Genomic DNA, 25,577 nt, shown 5'->3' on the forward strand with positions numbered 1-25,577 from the left:
CCGGAACCCAGTCAGTTTAAATTGATGTAAAAGTTTAATTTTTGGCTTCATATTAAAGTTTTGGTTTCAAATGAGAGTTTCAGTCTAAGTGGTCAATGATCAAATCTCGTGGGGCTCTTCAGTGTAGGCTAATACGGCCCCCTTATGAGAAAAGGCAAAATTGTTAACATGTTTATAACTTTCGAATTTTTCGTCTATTTTAAAGAAATATTTTGCTTCGTATTAAAGTGTTGGTTCCAAATGACAAATTCAGTCCGAGTGGACAATGATCAAATCTCCGGGGGGGGGGGCTCTTCAGTATAGGGGGCTACGGCTCCCTTATGGGAAAAGTCAAAAATATGAAAATGCTTATAACTTCCGAATTTTCCGTCTATTTTAAAGAAATTATTGGCTTCATATTAAAGTCTTGGCTTCAAATGACAATTTCAGTCCGTGTGGACAATGATCAAATCTCGGAGGGCTCTTCGGTGTAGGGGTTTCGGCTTCTTTATGGGACAAGATTCACGTAGTTGATATTGCAAAATTGTTTTATATATATGAGTGGAAACTTGCACCATTTGGTTAATTTTACCTCTTATGTTTTGCAGATTCATATTCCAAGCAATAGTTACTCCGCAGAGCTAAAAGAAGGCACTTACTAGTTTCATTAAAATGAAATGTCTTTTATGAGAGGAGCAGACGAACGAACAGGCACCCAAACGTTGGTTGAGTCGTACGGTTGAAACTCGTTAAGCTCGCTTCAATTATTATTATTATTATTATTATTATTATTATTATTATTATTATTATTATTATTATTATTATTATTAAAGCTTTTTGCTCCTAATTTATTTATTTTACTTTATTATTTAACGAATATATTGAAAATTGTCAGAGACACGTATGCAGTAATTTATTTCGGGAGGGGTCCGACTTCAATATTAGGATAAATTATAATAAAATTTTAAAAGATAATCCCCAAAATTAGGCTAAATTTACAGAAAAGTTGGGGTTTCAGAGGGGGTCCGGACCCCCTGGACCCACCCCTGAATGCGTCCTTGTTTGTCAGTAACATTTCCTCATTTTGAAACCTTCAAAAACTTCGGATAGACTATATAAAGGAAAACGAGTTATTTTCGATAAAATATCACTTCAAGGAGACGCGACAGTTTTATTGCACATGGTGGTATCCAACGTTCACAAGGGCAAGAATTCCTTCCCTTTTATTCTTTTGCTATTGTGCTGTATCGAAAGGTCAGGTTTGTAACATATTACTCCTACGAACAAGCATGACTGGGAGATAGGAATACTGAACACAACTCCAGAGAAATGCATGCTGAACTTACGTCTTTACGCTTTGGTGATTTGCCCTCAAGGTCAATCGAGTGGTAATTCAGTTCCGTCTCTGTTCTTAAGCCATGTTCGTATTACTTCGAACAGTTTTGATAATGAAAAGCATGCCTCTTAATATAACAGACTTCTTTCGCGTAAGAAATCGAAACTCAGTTGGTCAGAGCAACTAGTCTGTAAGAATTAGGTTGTTAGTTAGTTAGGAGCCCAGTACGAGTAAGGGTTTTTATTACTATTGTTTTTATCTTTTTTATGTGAGGAAAAATCAAATTGTGACATCCCGATATCAAATGTATTTGATTAGGTAGCTTTGTCTTAGCTAAACTTTAAACATCAGTAACTGTCGAAATTATTTCACTAACCGATCACTTACTGAACATTTCAAACACGTCAAACCAGTGGCATAACATGAAGGTTAACCTCTCCTCCGCAGTCCTTAGTTATGCGTCCGTACTTTCAAGGGCGGACTAAGGGCCGGGCGACTGCCCGGGGCGCCAGAGAAAGAGGGGCACCAAAACGAGCCTCAAAAAGTAAATTTTATAATGTGCTTTCTACTGACGTTTTTGGTTTATATTCTTGTAAAGTAGTGGCAATTATATGTGTTTCATAGTACTAAGGGGGCTGTATCGAAAAATTGAGAGATGGCATGTAGAATAAAGAGTGCCGGGAATTAAGTATTGTTTGTTTGTTTGCTTGAGTTTAGCGTTCCACGGTTATGCCTTAATGGGCAAGGGAGATGTGGATACTAATTATAGTGGAATCCGAACCACTTTTATCGTTCAACAGTAATCCATCGGGAATTGGACCCGGTACCACAGAAGGCAGGCGTGCTAGCCACTAGACCAGGGGGTGGAGTTGGTATTGTTTATAGCGGGCCATATTCTTTGTGAAGTTTTCCTAGGTAAGGATTTCTTTTTGAAAATGGGTTTAAAACAGGGGCGTCATTTAGGGAGGGCAGGGAGGGGCATTTGCCCCCCCCTGAGTTTGAGATGTATATAGAGTTTATCATTAGAATAGTAGTAAATCAGTGAAAAACGCGAAATTTTACTTATATCAAGAGGTCTTGCCCCCCCCCAAAGCAAAATCTGAAATGACGCTCCTGGTTTAAACTATTAAAAACACTATGATAAAATGTAAAATATAGGCTACTACTATGGGAAGGGCGCCAAAAAGTCACAGGAATAATAATAATAATAATAATAAATATGAATGTCTTTGGAGAGCCGAAAGTATGTGACACGAATATACGTAGAGCTTTAAGATGAGTGGTCATAGGGGAGGAAAAACAGGATTTTTCTCTCTCTGACACTCTAACGTTAAGATTATGTGCTGAAGGTAAGAAGCATCATCATTCTACAATAGGTTGCTTTTACGTAGAATATCTGTTACTTGAGCTCTCCTCCTTCGGGCAACTTTGCTTATGTAGTAAATTCAAAACAATTTCAATTTAAGACAAATATTTATAGAGAAAATTAAACATTTAATAGGGAAATCTGTTATCAAAATATCCAAACACGTAGATAGAAGACTATGTAGTGAGGAATTGTGAAACTATAAAATTCTCCAAATTAGAATTAACATTTACTGGAAAACATTCGTTATGCATCAGTGAGCACAGGGGAAATAATTACGAATCTGTTTGCAAACAAAAATTAGAGACACTAATGCAAATGCGACGATATTTTCTCTCTTTTTTTTTTTTTTTTTTTGGTATCGTCATGAGTTTTACACATATGTTACAATTTGATTCTTTCCCAAATAAAAAATAAATAAAATAACCTTAGTGATAAAAATGACAACAGTCCTTCACGGGATTCGAACCGTCTACCTTCGGTATACAAACTCGCTGCTTTATCTAACTGAGCTATTTGCTTTCTTACGTAAGCTGAATCTGTTCTACAGTAAAGACGATTTTTCATTACGATTGGGCTAACAATTCGTCTTTTTCCATAGGTAATTTCCACTATTTGCACTATCTATACGTTAATACTTAGCATAGATTCATATATTTGGAGTTCGCTGATAATGCATATAATAAGACATACTAGAAATATTTCGTTAAAATTTTCGTTTGTAGATCTAATCCACGCTTCTCTCACTGACATAGATGTCGCTGCTTCGTGTTGAACTGCAGAATTCCCTCGCGTTCTTGAAAATTTCCCACTTTAGCAGAGTTGGTAATTCTCGAGATTTCTGTCGATTTAATGTTTTTTGCTTCTAATTTCTTTATTTTAAGCTAATATCTAACACAAATATTAAAAACGGGTTTGTTATTAACCTGTCCTGCTGGGGAAACCTTCCGAGATTTCGAACATATAAAGAAAACGGAGATATTTTCAAAAAACTTCAAAATAAAGAGACGCGTCATTTATTTTGCTCATGGTAGTACATCCCCATGATAAGAGGGAGAGGAATCGGATGAGATGCATGATAGTGATAGAATAAAGAAGTGCAACGCATGTCTGAACTTCGAGGAACATGAGCAAATGGTGTTCGTAACCGCAAACAATACTTGTCGGAATTTATGGTACAACCAGAGCACTCTGTGGTAGAAGTGGTGATACTGTACTTGAGCCAACCAGTGTCCTCAAAAATGGCCAATGTTCAAAAACCAGATAAAAGCTGACAAAAGTCATTGAGAAGCAGCAAGAAAATATCTTTAGTTTGCGAGGATACACGATCATATGATGAGAGTAACTATCATAAGATATAAATATCCGAGGCATGAACATTTACGAGTGAAGGTAAATAACCTAGACATTAAAATATTTACTAAAGCTGAATTTTTGGTCCTTTTAGTAGAGTTCGATCATGATACACCATACATCATTATCACAACTATCACAATAAATGAAGATTTCATTAAAGTTAAAAAGTTAAAAAATGTCGATAATATCTTTGTGCGGTCTGTATTTGGCATTCTTATTTATTAGGGTATTCTATATACAAATTAATACTACAGTGTCAGACAAAATAAATAACAGAAAAGTATGAGCCATTGTATAATGCCAAATAATTTGTTGTGACGAGTAAATTATAAATAAGCCAGTGACCTATTACTCCTTATAATAAAAAAGTATTACCGAATTTCCTGCTAACGGAATAAAGTTCCTATTGCACTTAAACCTTCCAAGACTCATAAGTAATCGTGAGATCTGCCTGCAGGTAATATCGTGTTTGATGTATTACTGAGTGATCATTTTACTTACGAGTATCCGTTTTAACAAGAATCAAACTAAACACTACTCATAACCGAGACAGTATTCAATCCTAACGCTCAAGGTTTGGAGTAAGGAGATTTATAGAATATATCGTTACGATACTTATTTCACTGCTGAACAGTCTCACACTTTACGAATTTAAGCATGCGTTAAAATAATTCTCATTACGATAACAAAGTTAAAATAAATGAAATGAAAAAAACAATATAAAGAAGTACTGGAAGTGTTGAAAAAAAAAATTAATAGAACATAACTGATTAAATAAACGCATTTAATCGTACCTGAGGTTCTGAGAATTATCTGCTTCTCGATTGTCATTTTGTTCAACGTCACCTTCGTTATCGTTCTTATCTCCAAGAGTGGAAGACATGACACTGCATGATTCTTCCGCGTTATGTGTAAAACCGGAAGATTTTGACTTGATTTTACCGTGAGAACGATTGCCATTTACAAGTTCATCACCTGCTGATAAACGAGTAACCAAACATATTGCTTTCGAAGTTAATTTCCAATCGGATATTGCTTCATCATTATTTTCTGGACAAATATTTTCTCTTTGCGTTACACTCTTTCCATCCTTATATTCCACACATATTGTAAGAGGATCTTTATGATCATTAATGTTACTAGTACAGACTGTGTAATTACATTCTTCAAATGATTCATTTTCTCTTTTCATTTCAACTATAAAAGGTACATTTTCTTTTTTCATTTCAATTTTGTTACAAGCATTGAAATAAAGGAAAATAATTTCTCTCACATACAAACTGTTCACGTTGGAGATGTAGAACATTCAGCACTTCATGTTCAAGAAAGACAATAAATCTGAAAGCAATAAGAAAAATATTAGTTTATATATATATATATATACGAGCAAACATGCTGAAAACAACAGTAAATGCCACTTCAATTGAATCTCACTTAGAGGTTCAAATGCTTTTAGCATCAGACTAGGGACGCAAGAGGTAGTGAAATCAGTATTTCCTGAGATATTCCTACTACTCATAGCAAAATATCGGTATCTAAATACCAAAAAACTAATCAATATTTGATTATTGACTTTCTTTTCTTTCACGCTAAACCAAAACCTAATTTATTGTTTCTAAACTTTACACACAATTATATTATCGGGATATATTATATTTTATGTTTATTATTCAATATTTACCATACATATCTTACAGAAGTACGATTCTTGTTCTTTTCCTCTCTCCATTTCAAATGAAGTTACGAATTATCAAAGTACGATCAGTGTTCTATGATGAGAAAAAACGCAAAACCTAAGATTCCTTTCCTACATTGCTGGCTTCTGTTACTTAAATAAAATTTGAAAAGTCATCTTATAAAATTTATCCACTTAAAAGTAGATAATATTTACAAGACATACTATAATATTCTAAAGACAGATCTACTTATTTTCTAAAGCCTTTCGTCTTTACTCAAATGTACGTAGTGTAGCAATTTGTAGTTAAATTTATTTTGTCGTCGTTGTAGCAAGTTTAAATTTTCTGTTCTCGCATTTTTCGTTATTTCGCTTCGCCGCTGCTCAATCATTACTGGATACATTTTTGTCTGTTTTCTACTAAAAAATAGTATTTTTTGTTTGATTAGATGTATTGGTGTTTAGAATCCATTTTACTTTCGAAGGACCATATGGGAGATGGTCCTACTGGAAAATATTAAATCAAACAACATGGTTTCTTATCAGAAATGAACAGGCTTTCCGTACAGAAGGCACATAGGCAGCCCAAAATGCATCCAGAAAGTTCTTATATAAGGATGTGAAGAAGACAACTGCTACTTAATTTTTGTATACTTCACTATATTCCTACCTTAAAGAAATAAGTCTAGTACGTCCGTAAGTATATGGCATAATTTACTGTACAGAAACACTTTAGAAGAAGATATTCGCTCTCATGATATATTTGTGTGAGATGTAATGATCATTTTCTTCGATAATTAAAACATTAAAATCAATATCACCAAGGCTGAACATCGAAAAGATTTATCGGCATATATGTTAATAAAAACTACATCTGTTTTGAAAATTAAAATGAAATAAAAACGCGAGAGATCTACGTTGCATTTCTACTTAACCAAATTTCTGAAATAAATTCATTTTATTAAAATAAATGTCTTCTCATATAAATAGGATTTTCGCGATTAAAACGATTATCTTTCTCATCTGGGTGGAGAAACCTGTCATATTTTCTACATTACAAATTAACAATAGAAAATAATTTTCCTTCTCTTTTATGAATATTAGTTTTAGTCAGAATAAACTCCTCGTAAATTGTAAAAGGAGTTTCCTACTTGCGACAGTGAAACCCTCCTCCCGGAGCTACGAAATTCCACGGTAGGATTTTTTTCTACACGGTAGATGTACTAAAGATACAAATACTTTTGCAGTATTTCTTTCACTCTCTGTGAAAAATTTTCTCAACTCATCGATGCTATAGTTAATTAATCCAACGGCATAACAGCAATGGAGGTGCTAATCATGGCTATACACGAAGTGGCCGCACTTACAAGGAGTGGTGAATAAACACGTGTTTCAGATCGAAATTTATTTTGTTTTTCTATATACTTGTACGCAGTTAACAATCTTAAATTATACTATTGATTTAATACATCGTAATTCAAAATGAAAATGAAATGAAACTATAAGTTTAACGTCCCACGGAAATGCCGGTTAGGCTAAAGGAGACGGTGATAATTAGATGTATGGAATGGTGGAAAGAAGAAAGTGGGAGAAAACGGGAAATCCCCGAGAAAACACACGAGCACGGTGATTGTCCAAAACAAAGTCTACACGGCGCGAGCTGGGATCGAAAAAAGGACCACAAGCACCGGAGTTGAATGCTCTACCACGAGCCACCGCGCCCCCCACACCGTAATTCATTTACTACATAATGTGCAAATGCTCCTTACTACTCTGTGTGTGTTCATACCCGATAGCGACGTGTGTTGTGTCTTGCGGAAAAACTGGCGAGAAAATATATCTGAAGATATCCTACCCCTAAATTTAGAAGAGGTGTTTAGCGAAACCGTACGTAATCTTTTCTTAAATCTCTAATTTAAGAAAATGAGCTCTTTCGAGCGCTATATACGCTGACATAAAAATTCGCTAACAACGCTTTGTAGGTACACGGATACACGCGTAAATGAAAAGAAACAAACTCTAATAAACACACATCCAAAAACACCCGAACTAATGAAACATACAGAGAAGAACTTAAACTTAGATATATGGGTATAAATATTACATTTTGAAAGTATATCTATTTACCACTACAGAGATTCCTTTATTAAATTACTGATTCTTCTACAGAGATGAAATTCGAGTTAGAGACAGCACACAGACTGACATCTGTTAGGCTTGCAAACAACGGTTTCGGGTGTGTTGATTGTACACATTTATTTCTAAAGAACTTCTAATTACTTTACAAACTGGTATATTTTGACCATTTATAAATTAGTACTTTGATATTTCTAGTGCAAATGGAAATAAAAAAATCACATTGTTAACTAGTATTATAAAATGTAGTCAATGAATTTCATTTTTTTATCCTCAATTTATTTGAAACCAAGAAATAAATGATAGTAATGTGCAGGTTTACTTTTGGCGCACTGCTAGAAATAATTTTTGAAAAATTAAAAGTCTTTCATTAACTTGCTTCTTATTGTCTCCTAAATCATTTGCGTTGGGCGAGATGAAAATATATCATATCGCTTAGATGAAACTAGTATGCAACTGGAAGTATGAGTAAAACCTACAGTGCAATAAACAAAAAAAAAAACTTATGCTAGGTGGACAGTAAAAAGCATGAATAATGTCTAACCGAATCAGACCAGGGTGGAGCTGTTGGCCCCGAAAGGTAGCGACAGGGTGTGTCCGGAGGCATCAAGTCCGTCAGCAAATGTAAGTATACGTGTAAGTGCCAAAACTAGTGGGTTTTGGCAACGACACGAGTTTCAATAACACGTGTCATGGTTTCAAACGAGTAGCGCTCCACTTGTAAACATACAATACAACTTCCGTACACTATGCAGAAATACACCAATGGTGGAAAAGTTATTAATACAGCGGTATTTCAAGCGCAGTCACATTGGCCGTAGGGCACTTGTAATGATTTTATACTAAAAAACCTACGATTGTAAAACACCTACGTAATTCTATCGCTTGCAGAATTTTGATATTAAAGTCTTTTTATGCAAAATATTTAATTTTACCTTTAAATCTTCCAATATATGGTGCGCGAAAAGTAAAACAGCACCGTTAATAAATGAAAATAATGTAATTAGCCATATGGTTCTTATAATTTGCATAATAAAAAAAAATGGTAAGAATTTCCTTCCAGCGGAATTTATAGGGCAACGGAAAGACCAGATATACTTCCGTTTTAAATTTCCTTCCCACCGAGAATATTGCCACCGGCTATTACTAATCTATCCTGTAGGCAACAAATGTATAATTATTTATGTATACTTCACAAGTAGCAACTAAGAAATTAATACTTAATTGCCCGTGTATTAATGTTTCATATGCGTGGGTATTCATATATCTGAAAGTCTTCTCTTCATAAGACTATTATCAGTCAAATAGGTAGGTGCACCAGCTTTCTAGTCAAATGTGCTACTATTGCTAATTGGTCAAATGTGTACCTCAAACAGAGGATTGATGATTGAAAAACAAAATAGAATAATATACAGGACACAATCGGGAAGAATGGACACAAGTCGGGAATAAAGTCAAAATCAGGAAAAAGTCAAAGTCGGGAAAGGAGTTCTGACAGGGAAAGAGGGCGAAAAGCCAAGGTGAACAGGGCAAAAAAGTAGAGGAAAGTGGGAAGTGGAAAATGAAAATAGAAAAAGTATAAAAAGAAGGGAATGTATGTACGTGTAAATGTAACAGAAAGTGTAAGTGTAGTGTAGGTGTATCACTGGGCCCACTTAACTCCTTCCTCTTGGAGCACTACTAGCTACGATGTATTCACTAGCTCAGCCGCTGTCGAACTCTATCTGAAAGTCAACCCACTATCAAATTCAGCAGATCGTCTTCCTCTTCATTCACACACAATGTTGCCAATAATCGTCTGACAGCGAAAACAAAGCTATCGGTTATCGTCTTTCAAATTATATTAGAAAGAGAAAGTCGTAAAATCGTACACACGTAATAATTGTAGTAACAAATATGGCTACTACTAACAATAACATAAAATTATGTAGCACATTGAATAACTGCAAAAAAGTGTGCGTTGTAAAATGATCAAATATTCTTGTATTATCTCTTGGACATTGTCGTATCAGCATGAATCTATGAACCCCCCTCCGGACACAATCCCACCATGTGATAATATCCCCGGACATATCATAATCCCCCTTGACTGAACATAATTCCCCTCACATTTACTGGATTAAAAGGTCTCCGCCTTATGCAGATTCCTTTTGACGTATGATTAGAGTCATACTAAAAGCCTGACTACTGTAGGAAACATGTTAGTCGAAGTCTTTAGTATAGCACTAACGACTCCTCACAACGACTCTGCATGAGGCCCTCTATGTTTAGCTAAAGGGGTTCAGTTCTTTTCTTTAAAAAATGTTACAGTATTGGTAATTTCTGTTACATTCGCTTAGTGTAGGTTAGTTTGGTTAGGTCAGGTTTCGTTCCATTAGTGTAGGTGTCCCGCATAATTTTCCAATAAATGATATAATTTGACTTATTTCTACTAATATTAGGTAAGTTTATTTTACCTCAGGTTAGCTTACGTTAGTGTATGTTAGATTAGGATAGATTTGGATACCTTATGTTACGTCTAAGTGCTTCCATCGTTCATTTCTGCTGTAAATTTTGTGTTTTCTACGTGCTTCTCGACCCAATGTACTAAACATAGTCCCATTAAAATTAAATCTTACTTGGACAAAACCTGAGCATAATGCAAATACAATAATTGTAAGAAACGGTTTTACTTAATTTATTATAGGAAGCAAATGCCAATCAAAAATACAAAAATTCAATTAAGTTATTTGGCTTACCTTATAATTCGAAGACAGAACTACCTTTCTTTTAAATAAGGAAACTCAGGCATCCTGAGATACAAGAAATCTTGGAGCTTTTAAAAATACTTGGCCATTTTTGAAACACATTAAATCAATTTTCAGAGCGTGTCAAATAAATACTCAGGTATGACTTTTATTTCACCATTAGTCCACTCGACTCGTCATCAAAACTAGTCATCATTCATGTCTACTTGTTATAAATCACATAAAAAAATATATATTAATTTTTTTAGTTACCCACAATTACTCCTATAAATAGAGTTCACAATTAGTGATGGGCACTGGGAATATTCCCGGTGGGAAGGAATTTTAAAAATGCGAATATTCCCGCGTTTTTTGCCCGGCCTATAAATTCCCGGGAAGGGATTTATTTCCATTTCTCTACTTTATCTTCCAAATTATAAGAAGCATACGACTAATTACTTTATTTTAATATATTATGATTTAATTCTAGGTTTTAAAGAATTTCGAGGTTAAAAAATTTAAAATTATTGACGGTACTTTATATAACTAATAATAAGTAGTTTTTTTTTAAGTTCCATTTCCATTTGCACTAAAAAGTAAGGTAATTGTTTAATATTGGAGGGCCAAAACTACCAAAAGTAGGATGATTTACGGAGGAAATGAGTTGATAGTGATGATCAAGTAAAGAAAGTATCGAACACAATATTTTTAGGGCAGTAGGGGATTTATACAAAACGGAAAGGTAAGTGAAAGTGATTTATGTGAGAAAAGAGAGTGAATTGTTGGTAACGAAGATAGAAAATAACGTGCCATGCGTTGCTCTAATTCGCCTTCATTCGCTAACGCTCGCTCTGCAATGCTGTCTGAATTTAATTTTTATTTATTTATTTCATTTTCCGCCGTAAGAACTTAGCGTTCATGGCTTCGTCAAGAGATACAGTTACTATTACAATTAATAATAATAATAATTAGAAGAGAAACGCTACAATTAATAATACAGTTATTTAAAAAATAATATATAATAATACAATATATATAATAATAATAAAAAATGTATAATTAACAATAAAACTAAAAGTGTATTTTTAGAGAAAATATAAATTGTACCTTATTTTATATATTTCAAAATTCAAATAAATCGTAATATTTATATTCAGTGGCGTATTTACGATTTTGTTTCGGGAGGGGCTTTGCTAACTTTCGGGGGGGCTTTGCCTGGAAATGTGAAAATTCTGCAAGATATTTCATTTACTTTACTATACTAAGTAAGATTTCGGGGGGGACTTAAGCCCGGAAGCCACCCCCCTAAATACGCCACTGTTTATATTACAAAGAAAGATCACACTGAAGATATTCATCTAAACCATAGAAAAGATGTTTAAGTAACAGCAACTTGAGGTGTCTTTTAAACTGCAAGCTTGGCATTCGTTTGATACGATCTGGTAATTTATCATGAAGTTTTATTCCTATGTGGTGTAACGAATTTTGAGTTCTTGTTAGACGGAAATTTTGTATATGAATATGATTGGTTGTTCTTGTGTTGTATTGGTGTAGGTCCGAATTGAGTTGAAAGTTTCTTTTATTCATATGTATGAATGATGTTGTTTCGAGAATGTATATACACGGCAATGGTAATATTTTAAGTTTCTGAAACAGTGGTCTACTTGGTGTATGAAACGGAACTGATAACATTATTCGTAACATTTTATTCTGCATTGTAAATACTTTCTTCGCATAACAGGTATTACCATACAAAATGATTCCATACGATAGAATTGACTGGATCAATCCGAAATAAATTGTTTCAAGGTTTCTGTAGTTAGAATCTTACTAACTTTACGTATAAGATATATTTTCGCGCTTAGTTTTCTCAACAAATCATTCACGTGATCATCCCATGTTAACTTAGAGTCTAATTTTAACCCTAAAAATTTACAAGTGTCAGATATCTGCATGAGTTCCCCGTCTATACGTATTTGATGTATATTTAGAGAGTTCAGTTTTCCTTCATTGAAACTCATTATAGTTGTTTTCGCTGTATTTAAGTTAAGTTGGTTTGCTTTTATCCATTCTGCAATTTTATCTGTCGTGTTCTTAAATATGAATTCCTCGGAGCAAATGTTATTTGGAATTTCAACTAAAATGTTTGTATCATCCGCAAAAAGTACGCTTTTTTTTGGAACTATGTAATCGGGAAGATCGTTAATGTATATAAGGAAAAGTATAGGACCTAATATTGATCCTTGTGGAACTCCGTGCCTAATGTGTCTTACCTCTGACTTGGTTGCACCTATTTCTACATATTGCATGCGGTTAGTCAAATAGGATTGGAACCATAAATTAGCATGACCTCTAATGTCATAACTATGCAATTTATTCAATAAAATTTTGTGATTAACAAGGTCAAAGGCTTTTGTGAGATCCAGAAAAATTCCGTATATTTTATTTCTTCTTTCTCTCGCTTTATATATATCACTTAGAAAAGCAACTACAGTATTGTTAATTGATTTGCACTTCCTAAACCCGAATTGGCTCTTCGTGAAGATATTATTCTTTTCCAAAAAGGGCACCAACCTGTTATACATAACATTTTCTAAAATTTTGGAGAAAAGAGATAGGACGATAATTTCCTGGGTCAGTAGTTGATCCTTTTTTCTGTATAGGTCTTATTTTTGCAAGTTTAAGATCTTCTGGAAATGTTCCCGTTTCAAGGGAGGAATTGCATATATCAGTCAACGGTATAAGAAAATATTCGGCACACATTTTAAGCAAATAATAAGGAATGTCATCGGGCCCAGAAGATCTTTTCGTCTTCATTTTTTTAATAATCGATCTTATTTCTAACTCTGTGGTAGGTATTAAGTATATAGATACAGAATTACTAGATAATTTTATGTTGTTTGTCTTTTCAGACTCAGAATTTGAGTATGTTTTTGCAACGTTGGCAAAAAAATCATTAAGTAGGTTTGCAATATGGTGTTTATTGGTTATTTCTTGACCATGGTGTATTATTTTTAGTTCCTATTTTTTGCGGTTTTGATGCGGTTGATTGTTCATTTACTACCTACCATAGTGTTTTGTTCTTGTTATCAGATTTAGATATCCTATTTGACGTATGCATTTTCTTTGCTTCTTTTATTACTCCTTTAAGAATACTTCTATATTTATTAAAATATTATTTTAGTTTCCTATTATTCGTCCTTTTCACAATTGTGTGTAGTTGTTTCTTTCTCATGCAGGAATTAATTATGCCTCGTGTTATCCAGTTGCATCTAGTTTTTTGAGAATATATCTTTATCTTCTTAAGTGGAAAGGCTATTTCGAAATAGTGCCTAACGGTATTAATGAACTGTCTGTATTTATTGTTTACTTCATTTTCTAGTAATGTGTCCGTCCAGTCTTCCTTGCTAAGAAGATATTGAAAGTACTTAACGTTCGTTTCATGAAAGTTTCTTGCCCACTTACATTCTTTCCTATCAATTTTCCGATCTTGGGGTTGAAGTGTTATGTTTATTTGAACTGCATTATGGTCGGAGAGTGATGTGTTAAGATTATATGCTTTAAAGGATGTAGTTTCATTATCTATTATAATTTGATCTATACAAGATTCTGAGTTTTCTGTAATGCGGGTTGGAGTGTTTATACTGTGTTGTAGGCCGAAGGATTGCAAAGTGTTTGATAATAATGTTAGGTGGTTTGATGGTGTCAGGAAATCAATGTTTAGGTCGCCACATAATACGATTGGTTTACTTTCTTTCTTAACTAGAGTTAGCAGTTGTTCTAATTTTTCAATAAAACGGGGAAAGGAGCTGTCAGGTGTTCTATACATGACTATTATTATGTACCTATGTCCTGATTTTTCGATTTCTATTACCGCATGCTCAAATGTCTGTTCCTCATTTAGATACATGCTGTTGGTTTTTACTTTATACTTTAATATTTTTCTCACAAACATTAAAGCACCACCACATCTACTGAACGTCCGGCAAAATCCACCAACACATATGTTGGTAACGTAGTTTAACGTATGAAACCATAAGAGAACTACATCGGAATAGAATATCGCAAAAAAGTAGGTGCAAAATCTGGCCTCCAATGCTAAAGAACAGCCAAAATTAGCAAAGTACTAATTTACAAATGATGAAAAAAACATTTTGTAAACTAATGTAGAATTATGTAGAAATAGAGATGAAGTACTCTTAATAAATCCTGAAGCACCATTTGTAATAGACGTCGGTATGTCTCCTCTCTCTGACCCGAATTTCTGAAGAGGTACTAGGACTTCTTTACATGTGAATTAACGTATGGAATTTCGAGAAATAGGTAGAATGAAAGGTCGTGTAGAAAATGTTACGTGCTAAAATATAAAGATAAGTATGTATCTTGAAAATTTTGTTAACATTAATTTGTATGTGCAGATGTTGATAAATTGGTGAGACATGTATCTTCTAACATTTGCCCAATATAATTGGTTTATAACATTTATAAATTTAATGTGTTTATAATATCAGTAATAGAGTTGAGTTGAGCAAATCCACTTACATATAAATTTAAACTGTTTAGTGGTTTGAAAGTATTAGGTCTTACTATATAATTTTTTCACACATATTTAATTGATACAACATATTGTAAATAAATATACATTTATGCGTACTCTCTAAATATAATAAAGTGTTAATAAAGTAACATAGTACCGTTCAGAATATACATTTTAAAGAATCCTCTGTGGACAACAGTAATAATATGCTGTGATATAAAAATTAATTCAACTTTGAAATCATAATATAGTAATAGAATGCAATTTTCTTTCTGATTGTACATAAATTCCCGGACAAAATCCAGTAGAATAGAGCCCTTTTTTCACCAAAATTGATCAACAGTGCAGATTTCTCACCAAAATTGATATAATTTCGCCTTATTTCTTACGAAAATTGATACAAATTTCCCTTATTTTCACGAGAATTGGAGAAAAGTGCAAAATTCTCACCAAAAATGGTACAAATTTCCTTCATTCTCACAACAATTGGTCAACAGTGCAAAATTCTCACCAAAACTGGTACAAATTTCCTTCAGTCTCACAAGAATTAATCAACAGTGCAAATTTCTCACGAAAGTGGGCGTAAATTTCCTCTGATCTATTTTATCATATATTTTAATACAATTTTATATTAATTTATACAATTTATGTTGATTATTTACTGTTTTTTCCCAATTCTTTAAGAAACTTGTTTCTTCCTTGGTTATTCCTCCTTCAAATGCTGAAAATACCTAAAGGAACTTCAGAACATGTCCACACAAGTCTTTTTCGTTAATCTTGATCGCAGTTGGTCTTGGTATTCAAGAAACTAATTCTAAAGAAAGGAGGCACCTATAATAAAAGAATGGGATGTTCTAAGGTGACCTAACTAAAGGAGAAAGGCAGAAAACAATGCATGAAAAAAGTAGTCATATTGGTAAATGTAACCTTCGTGTGAGGTATTATAGACAATAGATAGCCGACAAACACCATTGTAATCGTACCAGATGCTTCTTTTGAAGCTGTCACGTATTTTCATCATTATGTCAATTAAGGAAGTAACAAAGTGTCAATTTAATGTGACATATGGATGTTGCACAATACTTGAACCCTAGGAGGTGAGACAGACATGTGAAATGACTTTTAGAAAAACATGGGAAACTTTGGATAAAGAACAATTGGTAAAAGATATTGACTGTCTAAGATGTAAGGCGGGGAGAGTGAGAGAGCGCTTTGACGGAGTAACGAACGTAACATAGACACCTGCTTGTATGTGTGTGTGTTCCAGGTTTTTTTTTTTTGGAGGTGGGGAACTGTGCTGTTCTCTGGACATTGCTTAATGGGGGGCCTGTAATTTCCACTGCATGGAAACTCAAAAATATGTGAAAAAAGAAAGAAATAAGAATCATTATTCTAACGACAGAGAATTTAAGAATGAGATAGGTACGTGTCACTTTTTAAAAGTTAATGTATTGCCCCATATTGAGGAAACCGCACGTAGGATTGCATGAAGGAACTCTGTTGTTATTTTGAGCAAAGGATCACTTTAAACGGGTGTTTGACTTTTTACGCATTTTGTTAAGACCTTGCCACAAACGTAGAGGGGGGAAGAGAAAGAGTGAGCGTGCCTACCTGAGTTTCAAAGAGGAAAAAAAAAAGAGTGAATGAATGTGTACGCAAGACAACTTTCCCTTTTGTGCTTTTGGAAGAAGTTTTGAAGGAAGATTTTTTGTAGGTATTTTTGCATAAATGATTTTATCCTTTTAAAAACTAGAGTAATGAATTAATTATTTATGAATATTAAGGAGATGATAATGAATATTAATGAGATGCTAAAGAAAAGGATTACAAAGAATGGATTTTACTGTTTTTCGTATATTTAGAGGCATTTTGCGGATATATGTAATATACAGCACTGCGTATTGTACGTAAATGTATGAGATAATGTGGAAGGAAATGCGCGCAACTCAAAGAAACATATTTTATGTAATGATATTGTATTTTCAGTAGCTGATATGTGATTTTAACATAGAATATCATCTTTTGGATACTGCATGGGTCTAATGGAGTACGAAGCTTAGACGAATGACAAATTGCATGTATTTGTGATTAGTTGTAAGTAGGGTACATCTATGTGTAGCTGATATGTGATTTTAACATAGAATATCATCTTTTGGATACTGCATGGGTCTAATGGAGTACGAAGCTTAGACGAATGACAAATTGCATGTATTTGTGATTAGTTTGTAAGTAGGGTACATCTATGTGTAGGTGATATGTGATTTTAGCATAGAATATCATCTTTTGGATACTGCATGGGTCTAATGGAGTACGAAGCTTAGACGAATGACAAATTGCATGTATTTGTGATTAGTTTGTAAGTAGGGTACATCTATGTGTAGGTGATATGTGATTTTAGCATAGAATATCATGTTTTGGATACTGTATGGGTCTAATGGGGTACGAAGCTTAGACGAATAAGAAATTGCATGTATTTGTGATTAGTTTGTAAGTGGGTAGATGTATGTGTTGCTGATATAGGATTTTAGCATAGAATATTATGTTTTGGATACTGTATGGGTCTAATGGGGTACGAAGCTTAGACGAATAAGAAATTGCATGTATATATGATTAGTTTGTAAGTGGGTAGATGTGTGTGTTGCTGATATAAGATTTTAGCATAGAATATCATGTTTGGATACTGTATGGGTCTAATGGGGTACGAAGCTTAGACGAATAAGAAATTGCATGTATATATGAATAGTTTGTAAGTGGGTAGATGTATGTATGTATGTATGTATATTAGTTTTGATATCGGGACAGGAATATATGTATCATATTGTAGACATATTATTTTTCGTTTGCATGTAAGTGTTTTAAGCATGTGTTGTTGGTTGCGTAGCTTTAGGGGCTATACTATGGGGGATGCAAACACCTGAAGTGTATCTATTGTATTAATATTGGATTGTAGCCTTATTTTATTGTATTGTAGAGCTGTATATGTTGTTGTGGTGATATGCTAGATGATTGCAAACACATGAATTGATTCCTTATGTATATAGATTATCTTGAATACCATGTTAGAATGTATATATTGTGATTTTTTACGTATTTGTCCTCTTGTAATATTGAATGGTTCGTTTGTTACTCAAACTGTGAGGCTGAACACATCATGTTACCTTATAATGTGAGCATACCACAGATGTTCTAGTGGTATTTGAAGCACAAAGGATATCACTGTGCTATAACCATTTACTTATAGATATCTTTTCAGTATAGTATTTATACTTTTACTTACTTCTAAGATGCTTGTTTACCTTATAGTAGACATTATGCCGACAATATGGTTTTGAACTTACCATCATTTATTGTAAGAACATAAAATACGTATAAATAACCTTATATGAAGCATAGGTATTGTTCCTTTATCTTATATAGAATAAAAATACTTCGTATGATATCAATAGTTGTTTGGAAAAATAAAACATATTATTATAATTTGTAACGCTTTATTGTATTTATATACTTTACAATATTCTATTTTGCAATATTGGCATATTGATATACATATATAGATATATTTAAATAAGATATTTACTATACTTAGAATATTTTTAATAACTTATTGGCATATTTACATGATATATACGTACAAGTACCAACAGATAGGAAAACTTATGGACATATTTGATGATATTATGACCATGTTACTCCATGATGCTACCTTTAGACAGTTTACTATTTACATATATACAGAATACCATTCATTTCACACACCTACCAATCATTTAACACAGTTATTACTCTGATAACCATATGGCAATGTTCTATAGTCAGTAATACTGTTATGATTTAATCGTCGTCTTTTATTTTGAACTTTCTGATGTGTTTTAGTTTCAGACTTGGATACGATGACAAACCCAGGCTTACGAACAATTCTTTCTGGATTGTGTAACTGTTTTTTGTCAGCTTTATCTCGAACTAGTTGATAAAAATGATCAAAGTTAATTTCTTGTCGTGTACGATGATTTAAAGTAATTCCTCTAATTTTAAATACATAATCTACTTTCCCTGTTTGAACTTCTTTCATTCTATAGGCATAATTTTTTGGCCCTAAGCCTATAAAGGCATCAATTTCCCAGCCATCAGGAACTTCATTAGTTAACTCACCTAAATAGGAACCCAAAGAAAGTGGAGGCTTTTCATTACGTGGCTGTACAAACATAATACTATCAGTGTCGCAGTACAATACACGATCAGGATCTATAGCTGTTAGTAATTCGTAAAGTTTTAGACGCGCCCACGAGGTGATAAAGGCTGCAAGGACAACATTGGAAAATTTCCATGGCTTGTTTTTGTTCTCAATGTTTTTATATGATACAATGAGATGTCGCTCTCCAATAGGCAATACAGTTTGTACCTCATATTGGGGTGCCCATAGATAACTTAAAAATTTTTCTGGAGTATCTACAATTACAGATTGAGATAAATCTGTTCTTTGTCCCCATTTGCCATACAAGGAATTGAGAAATATTTTGGAAATATATCTTAGACCAGGATTTGATTGAATGTTATTTTCCGTTAACTGAATGCATTCATGTTCATAATAGTCTGCAATATATTTTTCTTGATCTTGTTTAGTTTTGCACCAGCTAGGAAACCCTGAAGACTCCTGTTTCATTTTTAAGAAGGAATTGACATAATTTTTAAACAAATTATTTTCTGATCCAGATAATTTGAATTCCCAAATTTCGATAATTTGTAGAATTTTGTATCCGAGATCTAAAGCCACATGAAGTTCAGGAGTACAGTATGTACCATTAAGGACACGCTCGGCATCATTATGCATACAGTTGTTGTCACTTTGTTCCATACACGTACGACATAACCCAAACAAAAGGCGATCATTACATGTATATGGTAAAATTGGAAAATATAAGTCTTTGGGAGGCAAGATACTACATTTCACTAATCCATGAATACTTTGCACTTGAGGAAAGTCAGGCCCCTTGTATATTATAGGTTTTCCTATAGGCAGTGGCTTACGTGCCATTACCCAGGGGTAAAGACTGGTAACATCATAATATGACACAAACTCTTTGCTGGTACATTCGTACAAGGCATTAAAACATTCTGTACGCCCACCATGAAAACTATCTTTAGGTACCAGATGATCAACAAGATCATGACACTGTGTTTGAATAAACTGTTGTAATTTTTTATCATTTTTTACCATGAGGTCCCATTCACATTCCCACATTTCAATGACATTAAGATTTAATTTTTTAAGAAATGCTATTTTTGTGGTGGTGTTTTCATACCGATCTTGTAATGATGTACCTTGCTTAGAGGTAGAATCTAGGGACACGTGTCGTAGTGTAGGATAACAGTTTAAACACCCGTGATAGTAACATCCATGAAATTCGTAAACTGTATTTGTTTTAGTTTCAAATCCATCAACCTTATACCTCCCAAATCGTTTTTCCAAACCATTTCCAGAATGAAGAATTTTATTACCAGTAGTACGTTCTAAGTATCGCAGCCAGTACATTGCCTTCAGACTTTGACGATCACGATGGTCAAACCCATAAGGTGGAATAATTGGAATAATTTCTTTAGGTAAATATAAGGTACGATATGTTAGTATTGCCAAACTAGCAATAGTTGACGAGACGATAAAACATTGGATACCATTTGTTTTGTCTTCAATTAAGTTTGAAAATTTAATGACAGCCTCTGCTAAAATTTTAACATCATTCCGACAATATTCAATCATTTCCTTTTGGAGATTATATTCCTCATTACTTGCAACACGTTCTTTGTGCCATATGATAAGTTGCTCTCGATCTTCAGTGCTCCTTGAATCAGGATCAAAATATTTTAGATCAGGAATTTTACCTATGTAATTTTGGTTCTCTAATGTATTAAACAAGTATGGGAAATGTCCCTTTCGTAAATTTGCAGAAAGACCTAACGTCTTAGGTAATTTAGATAATTTAACTCCCATATACAAATATGTGTCACGGAAGTAAATTTTTTGTCCTAAACGCATTTCAATAATTTTTTGCCCTGACATTATTACTTCCGGTGTAAAATGATGGTTTATGATCAAAGTTTTAGCACAGAATTGCATATCATAATTACTGCCATTATGGGAAAGCACAACGATTTTTTTAAACATTGGTCGAGTTATTAATACATGATTAACAAATTCTTCAATGTTGTGAAAATCAAACGAACGGAATCCATTTTTATCGCCGCATACAAAGCATGTATCATCAAGCTTCATGTCCTTACACTTGTAACAAGCATGAATACAATTTACAAAATTTACATGATGTTCTTGTTCTCCTTGTTCATTTTTAGGAAGCAACATTGTTTCTACATCAAATATAATGTACAAAAAGGTATCTATATGTTGCATCATAGCCGTTTGAACAAAACAAATATGGTCATCGCTTACATATGTGTAACATGTTTTACAATAACGTTCACCACAATCATGTTCAGACTTGCGTGAACGCATGTCAATTATAGTACCACAATGGACACAAATTTTCTTTGTTTCGCATATACTTTTTCCGGAAACATTTATTGCTTTATGATTAGCAAAACATTCTTCTGAAGAAAACAGTCTATGGCAATCAAGGCATTCAACTTTAATATTATTATCATTATTAGAAACATTGTGATACTTTTCGCACATTGGGCATTTAAAGTTACACTTATGATTTTGTGTATGATGATAACCTTTCAAACAATACTGACAATATTTCCGTTTGTTTAATAGTGTTGTAATGTTGGTAATTAATTCGTAGTGTCCTTCACTGTACAAAATCAAAATTTTCTTTGATGCATGTATTCCAGGATAAATTACATTATAGTTTCGAGTTAATCCGTTCTTTTCGTAAACAACAATTTGATAATGAGGCGCTAGCTTATTTTGAAACTTTTTTACATCATCAATAGTACATCCATCATGGATTTCAATGTCAACTTTAGCATTGACACACAATTGTTTTGCTTGTTTCATCAAACGTTCAGAATGATTTTTCAATTGATATACATAGTTATAACGATGATCAGCTTTACCCATTCCAAGAATAATACTTTTAGGAAGACAATACACATCCTTTTCTACAGGAATAGTACATTGTTCCATGTGTGTTACAAGATCAACAAATTTTGATGAACCCCTTGTTCGTCCCCTACCTTTACGTGAATCAACAATATGAATTTTGAAATTTACTTTATCACCTAATAAATAATTTTCATTACTATTTAAAACATTTTCAATTTTACGAAATAGAATGTCGGAGCTTAAATCCGACTTTTGACGCCACGAAATGTATATTGGTTTATTAATGGTAGAAGCAGAACTTTCTATTGTTATACCAACATACATATCATCATCGGCATCATTTAAAACGTGATCCTTTACAAATTCAAATAACAACTGAATATATTTTTCAGGATCATCTATTCCACTAGTTTGCATACGTTCAATTGTAACTTCCTTTCCTGTAAGTCCAAAATAACTATATTGTTTGATTCTACTATTAACAATACGAAAATATTCATTTGTTTTACCACTCCCATACATGGTATGTTGTGATACATTAGTAGTATTAGGACTTGGAAAGTTTATAAAATTTTCCATGAACACGCTAAAATCATTTGTAGTTAAACTATTAGCTTTTCCTTCAGACACAAGTTCCATAAACTTTTCACGAGCTAAATTCTTTATATTATCTTGACGAAAGAAGCCTACATGATATAAATCAATAATATCTTTTGCACACTTACATTTTTTCAAAACAACATGAGGATCACAACCAAAGTGCATAAACAACGCTTGCAATAACTTGGAATAAGCTTCATTGCTTACCCTTGCACCCGTAGCATGACATTGTGTTATCACTTCCCATGTAAATAAAACTTCGTTTGGATTTTCATATCCACGTGCTTGTTGTGCTGACAACATGGTACAGATGACAGATTGTCCTTCCATTGTGTGATTGACACACTAAATATGTAATTGGAATATGAATTTTTTGTCTTATACAGTAAATATTTTACACAATAATGTACACAGAACTTTGATATTTCTTTTCACAGTTTTTAAATGACAAGGTTTTGTAAGTAGACTTTTATGATATAATTCACAATGTGTTGACCAAAGATACACTTTTTAAAGAATTTTTTACACTTACCAGTAAATATAATAATAAAACTTTCCCGAACTTGTTTTAGTTCACAACAGATTTAGTTGTAAGTTTACCGACAACACACTTGAAAGCTTGTCGGGAATTGCACTAACACTGGCCGTTAACTACAATGATAAAACTTCCCGTAACTTTTTTTCAGTTTAGTATCGATGCACTACCACTTGTCACTCACTAAGTATATTTTAGTTTACCGAAGATATACTTTTAAGTTTATCGGTTAATCCTTTAGCACTTTCCGATAATTGTAATTTACAAACTGTCGTAATAAAATTGATTTAGACTAATTACAGCACGCAAAGTACAAACAGGAAGTGTGTTTACTTTTTATTGATTGTTTATTATCAACACTAATAAATGGAAATTCCAAGAACTCCACACGAAGATTCCCGAAGATTGCCGAAGGTTCCCGAAGGTTCCCGAAGTTTCCCGAAGTTTTCCGAACAATGCCGAACCTAACCGAAGATGAACATGAGAGTTTATCCACAATTCCTGTACATGCTGGTTAATGTATCACACGAATGGTTCCGAAAATTGCCGAACATAATCGAAGATGGACATAAGAATGTATGAACAATTCCTGTACACGTTTAGTAAATGTAACTTCCAAAAGACTTGTAACTTTAAGATATATTTTAAAGTTTATTATTAGATGTAACTTTATAATAAAATTGGTATTTTAAAATAAATGATTTAACAACAAAGAGTATACCAATGAGTGGCTTTACTTTAACACTAGTAATTCTATAGTGCGCGGCGCGGCTTGCTGCGTTGGATTTATACTTTCAAAATTTAATCTCGTACCCAAACGCATTTCGTTTGTAATCTCGTACCCAAAGGCATTTGGTTTGTAATCTCGTACGCAGATGCTTTAACATATTTTAAATTAATAATACTGATATTACGCAATATGATGTAATTTGTAAATGCACTATTAAAGTTTGCAACACTTGAAATAATTATAACTACTTGTTTGTATGCTTTTCCAATGTGTTATCGGTCTAAAAAATTCCTTTGTTAGTAATGCTAGGAATTTCTTTTGTTTGCGTTGCTACAGGTGTTTAAAATGGTTTAAACCGGTTTAAACTAGTTTATTGTTTTTGTTATACAATTATTCAGTTCTGCAGGAACTTTGTTGTTAATTTTTTTTATTTGTTTGCTTCATTAGAAGCTCAGAGGAATTACATTTCGAAAATATTAAAATTATCAAAACATAAACTTGAACATAAGAAAGTTATTTTTAACACATCCCAACACGATTAAACTTAAAATTTATTACATAAAACTTTTTGATTGTTAAATGAACAAGTAAAATTTAAGTCAGTGTTGCAATTGAATACACAAACTAAAAGTAAAAGAACAAGTTACCAAAAGTAAAGTGTACAAACATAACTTAAAACACAATGTTGCAATCCAAATTGCAAAGAAAAAATAAAAAAATACAACTTACAAACAAAATGTACAAACCGAAAATAAAAAGTGCAGAAAGAAAATTTAAAAACAATGTTGCAATCTAACATACAAAACGGAAAATAAAAAATATAAAAGCAAAACTTAAAACACAATGTTGCAATTAAAAAATGCAAAGCTAAAAAATACAGAACCAAAACTTAAAACAGTGTTGTCATCAAAAATACAAGAGCAAAAGTTTAAAATACAATGTTGCAATCCAAATTGCAAAAGAAAAATTAAAAATACAAGTTTAAAAATTGAAACATTCAAAACTAAAAATACAGAATCAAAATACAATGTTGCAATCTAAAATACAAAAGGAAATTAAAAGTACAACATTAAAACACAATGTTACATTATAAATTCGAAACAAAATAAAAATTACAAGTGAAGAAATAAAAATGCAAACTGAAAACTAAAAATGCAGAAGCATAAAATTTTAAAGAACACAATGTTGCAATCTGAAATACAAAAGAATATTAAAAGTACAACATTAAAACACAATGTTACATTATAAAATCCAAAACAACATTAAATTTACAAGTTAAGAAATAGAATTGGAAACTGAAAATAAAAAATACCGAAAGAAAATTCAAAACAATGTTGCAATCCAAATTGCAAAGAAAAAATAAAAAATACAAACATGACACATACGAACATTCCCTAGTAGTATACGGAGCTGAACTTTTACCGTCATTATTTTAATGACATGAGTTTGCAACACATTTTGGGGAAATAAGGTCCGTATACTACTAGGGAATGTTCGTATGTGTCATGTTTGTATTTTTTATTTTTTCTTTGCAATTTGGA

At 32.8% G+C, this 25,577-nt stretch overlaps 1 protein-coding gene across 2 annotated transcripts in view; it reads right to left on the minus strand.

The window, feature by feature from the left end:
* Window positions 1-9,511, minus strand: part of LOC145671355 (uncharacterized) — a 35,137-nt gene extending 25,626 nt beyond the window's left edge. The window contains exons 1-2 of one of the 2 annotated variants that reach the window (XM_081740412.1): window positions 8,784-9,511; window positions 4,832-5,375 (exon numbers count right to left, since the gene is read on the minus strand). In XM_081740412.1, coding sequence (XP_081596538.1) covers window positions 4,832-5,343 — 512 coding nt within the window. In that variant the 5' untranslated portion in view covers window positions 5,344-5,375; window positions 8,784-9,511. Of the gene's footprint in view, window positions 1-4,831; window positions 5,376-6,382; window positions 7,241-8,783 lie in introns of those variants that run through there. The other variant, XM_081740413.1, reaches the window with a different exon arrangement.
* Between the last annotated feature and the right edge of the window lie 16,066 nt (window positions 9,512-25,577).

The sequence above is a fragment of the Thermobia domestica genome, chromosome 15 (genome assembly GCF_964235325.1).
Source record: "Thermobia domestica chromosome 15, izTheDome1.hap1.1, whole genome shotgun sequence".
NCBI classification, from domain to species: domain Eukaryota; kingdom Metazoa; phylum Arthropoda; class Insecta; order Zygentoma; family Lepismatidae; genus Thermobia; species Thermobia domestica.